This window comes from Antrostomus carolinensis, unplaced genomic scaffold (genome assembly GCF_000700745.2).
Source record: "Antrostomus carolinensis isolate BGI_N321 unplaced genomic scaffold, ASM70074v2 scaffold30121, whole genome shotgun sequence".
Lineage (NCBI taxonomy): Eukaryota > Metazoa > Chordata > Aves > Caprimulgiformes > Caprimulgidae > Antrostomus > Antrostomus carolinensis.
Window position 1 is genome coordinate 17,433 of NW_010296723.1, and position 6,773 is coordinate 24,205.

General features: G+C 43.1%; 1 protein-coding gene across 1 annotated transcript in view; it reads right to left on the bottom strand.

The window, feature by feature from the left end:
- Nucleotides 1-6,095, bottom strand: part of PRDM4 (PR/SET domain 4) — a 15,300-nt gene extending 9,205 nt beyond the window's left edge. The window contains exons 1-3 of the mRNA XM_010178382.2: nucleotides 5,957-6,095; nucleotides 5,126-5,311; nucleotides 2,246-3,040 (exon numbers count right to left, since the gene is read on the bottom strand). Of these exons, the coding sequence (XP_010176684.1) occupies nucleotides 2,246-3,040; nucleotides 5,126-5,311; nucleotides 5,957-6,089 (1,114 nt within the window). The 5' untranslated portion in view covers nucleotides 6,090-6,095. The remainder of the gene's footprint in view (nucleotides 1-2,245; nucleotides 3,041-5,125; nucleotides 5,312-5,956) is intronic.
- Between the last annotated feature and the right edge of the window lie 678 nt (nucleotides 6,096-6,773).

Below are 6,773 nucleotides of genomic sequence, written 5' to 3' on the forward strand. Positions count from 1 at the left end.
GAAAAACTAAGTTATTTTAATTCTCTATGAATGGAGCAACCAACACCTACTCAGCAACCACCCCCTCCTGATAAATCACTCTTCTTCTGAAGAAAGATGTTCAGCTAATTAAGCAGGATCTCCAAAAAGACCTTCTCTGGCCTCTTGATGGCCCAACTCCAGTATAAGAGACCTAGCACAGAAGTAGTCTTCAGCAGGCAAAAAAAGCAGCTCCCTTATTACTTGTTTAAAGATATTTTTAGGACACTCCCTTCATACATCAGAGTACCAGCATCTGACCCCATACAAAGTACAGTTTGAGCAACTACACAATTACAGATAGGAAGGTACTCAGAAAACTATTAGGTAGAGCCTATATAAGCATTGCTTCACCTGCACAGATGACACGTAGGAGTGCAGCAATGACAACAACCAGACCCAAGTAATGAGAAACACTATTTGTAACAGCTGTTTTTAAGCATTGCCTAGCACACACCACCACGGGTCTGTGGACTAGCCCCAAGGAGAGGCAAAGAGGAAGAAAAACAAGTTTGAGGCATGTGACATTTCCATTTGGAAAGATTCAGGGATTTATACATGTTTAAGAAGTTGAAAAAAACCCCATCCTACATTCTACAGGAAGTGAAATATACTGTTTCCTTTCCATTTCTATCCTTGCCAAATAATGCAAAAAACCCCCAGCAAACCCACAGTGATTACTTTGATTTGGGTACCCAAAACTGTAAGCAAAGATAACAAAAAAAGGGCTACTTAAAACTTTCCCAAACATTTAGGACCGTAGCAAAGGCATACTTTTTTCTTCCCACTTAGGAACAGTGTAAAAAGTTTTCTGGAAAAGGCCCTGAGGGTCTAAAACAACTCCCACTCCTGTCACCTGTCTGGACACAAATTCATGTTTTATTCAGGAGAAGTTTAAAAACAACAACAAAAAGTTAAAATTTAAACCTTCCCAAGTCAAAGATCTATTTTTTAAATCACCTGGAAGCACTACTCGTGCAATAGCCACTATAACATCCTACCAACAGGGAGCACCATCTGGGAAACAGCTTAGGACTATTTTACGTACAGTGACAATAAGCTGGCACATCGGATCTCACTCAGGTGAATAAGAGGAGTGATTTCACCATGAGCATACTGGATATCACAGTATTTTAATCATTACCTCTTCAACATGCAACAGACGCTTGTAAGAACTTCGCAATGCATCAACTGTAAAAGTCTTCCTGTAGGAATTGTAAATTCATAATAGTTCTACACCCACCTGATTTTAAGTTATATTTATCCCATAGAATAAAAGTTTCAATTCAAATGTCTGACTAGACACTTTGCACTAAGCTGCACCTCTCCCATTGCTCACCAAGGCACTATTTCTTTCCATTTCTTAAAAAAATGTTCTGCAGGCAAAGCTTCTCTTAAGGCTCTGGCATTGGTACAGCCAGATCCTGTGCACGAGCAGCACTCGGCAACGCTACCACCACTAATAAAGCTGAAGGTAAGAGCTGGCCTGACGCTTCAGTGGCGGGAAGCCAGACATGCTGCAGCTGGAAGTTCAAATCTCTGTCCCAGCAAATGAGAACTTCACAGCTCTCAAACATCACTCCTTCAACGATGACAGGATTGAAAGAGTGCAATGTCCAGTGCTCCTCTCTTCCTAGGTGATCAACTAACCTCTGGACTGAAGTTCTTTGATGAGAATAATTAAAAATATTAAAAACTTCCCTCACTCTCTGCTCTTTTTTCCAGCAGGTCCTACTGAGAACATTTTCACGATGACTGTTCATGGTTTAATAAAAATTTTGCAAAATCACATAACATCATACTCAACAACTATACCCACTTGATGAAATGTACAGCTTGTGGTGGCGTTTGTTGTGGTTTTTTTAACGGAGCAAGAAGAGTCATTTGTGATGTGACTTTAAAAAACAAAAGTCTCATTGCAAAGGATAATATCAGCATATCCAGAAAAGGCAAGAGGTTCATAAAGAATTCAGCTTCCAACCTCAAGGCAACATGGGAGATGGATACAAAGAGAATGACACTAAAACATCCTATTATGTCTACTTCCAAGTAGTGTTTCAGCACGGTTAATCTGCTGCTGTAGATGTTCCAACTTCCGTGGACTTGTTAAATAATTAAGTTTCTTCCACCAGAAATGCGTAAGACTAGCAACAAGAGTGCTGCCATCCCATCAGACAACAACTACGTAACAAACCCCACCCCAAGAAAGCAGGAAATGCCCACTCACATATGGTAAACAAGGTTGCCATGTTCTCCTTGTTTGAATTGGAGTCTTCCATCTGCAGAGAGGGTGGTACGAAGGCAAGATTGTCTGCAGACACATCCACGTGACTTGGCCCCATGGCTACTTCCTGATTCATGGAAGACACCGCCACCGGCTCGAGGCTGAGGCCCACTTCGTGCAAGGCTACTGAGTCCAGGGAAGCTAGGTTGTGTGAGGTAGAGAGCGCCACGCTCACAGAGTTGGTGCTCATGGCCACAGTATGAATAGAGTCATTTAGTGTGCTGTCCGATATTCCCGTCACCCGCCCGGCAATGTGGTCGGGCTCCATGACCACAGGGAGTTCCAAAGTGCTACTGTGAATGGGAATGACACCGCCGTGTCCCACAGCGTCTGACGTCAAGTTATTCCCCACTGTGTCTACAGCTAACGGCTCGTGGCTCCGGGAGCCGTTTGGGATCTGTGTATGATCCCCAGCTACGTCATCCATTGTAAGCTCCTCTGTCATTCCATCTGCAGAGATGGGGCTGGTTACCCTTGAAACGCTCTCCATAGTGATTGCGGTATCCAGCGCTACCTCGTGGCTCTCACTAGGATGCAGGTTTTGAGCACCGTGCGTGTTGACTGTGTGGGAGTCCATGGAGACAATCCCTGGTTCCAGCCCCACGGTTCCACTGGGTTGGTAGGGATCTAGGGCTGAGGGATTGCTGGAAACTGACAGTGCCGGATTGCTATCAACATTTATAGTGTTGGGATGGATGTACTGAGGTGGAGGTCTGTCAGCCAAGTAAGATAAGATACCTGATAGAATGAGAGGGGGAAAGAGGTGAGAGTGAGATGACATCAGTTTTCAAATCTTGAACAAAAATACCCTGTCACTGCAGCAAAGTACATTAGGACCTAGATCCCCGAAGACATGCTCTTTACATTATGTCCAATTAAAACTCACTGATTATAAAACATGGCTCACAAACGTACACCAACACAATACTCTTGTCCCAGTATCATTTGACAACAAATACAGAGCTTCCACCCAACAGTGCACGTCTCCAGTTATTTGTCAAACTCTGAACAGCCAAGTTTCTGGCAGCATTGAACCCAGGCTCCTGAGGACTGAAAATGAATCAGAAAGAAGTTCTTCACATTTTAGGCATAATTTATCATTTTTGAGAAACAGCTCTGGATGAAGGATGAAGGATGAAGGACAGCTAGTGAGATCTAACATTTGATAATCCCTCATTCATCTTTGCTAGGAGAAGCATAAACAGTTCTCCAGATGCACTCCTTTTGCTTTGGTATTTTAGTTTTAACGACGACTACTTCCTTCCTCCAAGACTAAGTGACACAAGTGTCCATCTCTGAGATCAACTGCAATGCTGAAGAACCAAGATAAAGTCTCTCAAAGGTCTTGTGAGTCATCTGCTCTCTTTCCTTATATGAAAAGTAAGTTGTTTCTCCCAAAACAATAGCCCAGTTAAATTTAAATCAGAAACCCTAACATCTTTTTTGGCAGTTCTGGAAAGATCCTCAGGGTCAAACAACCTTAAAACTTAAGATACAAAGAAACATTAACCTGTATTTACATTCTACCAACTTCTCTTGTTGGACAAAGCTGAAAACAAAAAAATCTTTGGAGGAAATACATCAGCACATTAAAGTAAAGAGCACTTCCAGCAGAGACAGATTATGCAGATTCTGCAAGATCTGAGTCAGCATGTCTCTTTTTGGCCTTGAACCCTATAAGCCATTCAAACACGTCCACTATTACAAGCATGCAAGCATGGCTTCTCTTCCTGCAGCATAATCCCATTAAAAATGGCTAAGCCAAGAAATGGACAGTTTAATTTAATCAGCTGCATCAAATATTTTTGCATGCTCTGCTGCCCTGTGGCTTGAACAAGGAGGACCCTTGAAGGCAGTAAGATGACTGATGGAACAGTCCTGTGAAACATCAGGCTAAACATCAAGCAGCCTAGATAGAAAAAATGCATTTCTGCAGAAACTGCTCATAAGAAGAGCAAATACCTTCAGTCCTTAAATGCACTGTCTCCTCCTCTAGTCTTTGCCCACAAAATGGACAGGCATGTAAGACAGTAGGAAACGTTCCTCCTAAGCAGTTGGCAAGTTCAACCACTAGTCACCACGTAGTTGACGAGATGTGGGCTGCTATATTCTCTGATTTCTTTTCCTAACCTAGGCTGAATCAACAACATTCACTGGGTGACCCTGAAGAAGTTTATCTACCCCCTTCCACCCTATCAATCTTAGCTACAAAACAAAACAAGGACTTCATTTAAAGCTCAAATTTCTGAGTCTTCATATACTAACATGTAAAATTCTCCATCTATACGCTAAAACACATGCAAGAGAGGAATCAAGGTGGAAATCAGTACGTTAGGCTTTTGGAAACCAACCTTGAACAAAAAATGAAGAAAATCTCTGCCATAGGCTAAAGGGGTGGGAAACAGCCCACACTGCTCAGCTGATGGCTTGCTCTTTTTGAGGTTTGAACTGCCATAACCTACCACCACACACACCAAGCACTGCTTCACACTACAGGAGGGGAAAAAAAAGCAGCCATTTTCAAACTAAAGTGATTTGAGATAGAAACCAAGCATGCTTTATTTTCTGTTTATCTTAAAAACAAAGCAGCAGGAGGAGTGACCAGAGGTTCAAATAGAAAATACCCTTCAGTTCTCTTAACAGACATACACAGAAACAGACACCTGAAAAGAAAGGTGTGTAAATGACACAATAGACTCTGGACAAACTCCAGGAATTTACAGCTCTGAAGAACAGTCAGTCCTGCCTGCTTTGGGACAGAAACAGGTGGCTCTTAAAACAATTTCTCTCTCTGTTCCCATCCATCAGCACCAGGTCACTTACCAGGTAGAATGTGTCTGAAATAGCTGCTCTCCAGGTGAGGGTATGGTGGCGGAGGTAGGGTGTAGTTTCTCTCTGGTATACCACACATCACTCCTCGATCCCCAATACCCATTGGGAGCATCAGAGACAGAGCAGAGGGCAAGGAACTCAAGGAGGGGCCCAAGTTTGGAATTGCAACAGGCAAACCTGCAAAAGAAATGCCCATTTAAATTCAATGGAACTACTTGAGCTTGTGAACAGACAAGCTAACAAAGAGGTTACTAATTCCTCAGGAGCTCCCTATGGAAGCACAGTATGGTACTGTAAAAGTAAGGTGGCAAGCTTCAAAGGAAGGATCACAGTTATCACAGCACTGAGAGGCATGCCTGAATGTGGCTAGATCTTTTTGGGATACATTACACAGGGTCTGCTTCTACCTTACAACTGTAATGGGCTTTTGTCTGTGTAGCCCCTTGAAAAACAAGAGCTGGGAAAACAGTTTTGCTTTCCAGGTGAAATCATTTTCACCTGAGTGAAGACAAACACAAATGGAGAGGGATCTGCAGCTACACTTCAAAGAATTCTGCTACCACCCACCACGCAAACCACCCCATTAGAACAAAATGAGACTCCCATTAAGGCATAAGCCTGGTAAGCACACATGCCTTTTGCTTTGCCCACATAAACAATGGTTTATGGTCTGCCCTTCCTCAATTCTACATCAGCTCATCACCTACTAAAGACATGACTTGCTATCAGAGCAAGCAACTGCTACCCAGTTACGAACATTCCCATGAGAGTAAACCACAGAGCATGAGCTGCAATACGCTTTGTGGGAGCTTCCCCCATTACCTGGTGCTGGTATGGCGTTGTGAGTGGGTGACGCTGCCAATCCCAGGTGACTCCCCGAGACCGGCAGGGCATTGCTCACAGAGGAGGAGGTCAGCTGGTCCATCCCTACAGGACTCAAGTTCATTTCATTCATTCTGGGGAGCAGGGAACAGAGAGGGAGGGGTAAAAGAAAGAGCAACAGAAGCAGTAACATTCCTGATTCCTGAGGGTACTGTGGTGAACAAGGGCTGAGCAAACTCAAAATCAGATATTGACGCGTAAAAACTCTGCCTTAGAAAGCTAAGCCTAAAGCACATCAACCACTCACACTGTGACCACACCATGATCAATACACATTAAGACAGCAATAACCAGGATTAAAAAGCCAGTTCAGAAAGACAAATCAGACCATAGCTTTTTCCTCACCATGCAGAAAACACAGTCTCACTCCCTGTAGTAAACGACACTGTGACTGTGAACACAGATCAGTTTGCAAGCTGACTGTCACAAGCACTCAGATAATGGCATCCGATTTATATTTCTTGACTTCTGGACACCACATTCATGTTAAAAAAAAAAAAAAAAGGTCAGGGGAAGCAAGAGGAAAGATAACTTAAAACTGGTAATGGACACAAAACCTTTAATTCACCATCTGTTTGAACCAGGCCAATAGTGGCAAGAGTCACCTCTGCAGAACAGCCATTTTATAGAGTTTTTAACAGGTTGTCCAAGTCTAATTCTGCAGACATGGCACATGCGCCTTCCACATTAAAAACTGGCACCATGGATGACAAGTTATTTCACAGTGATCAACCACTGGCTCTTGAGTGCCTGCACC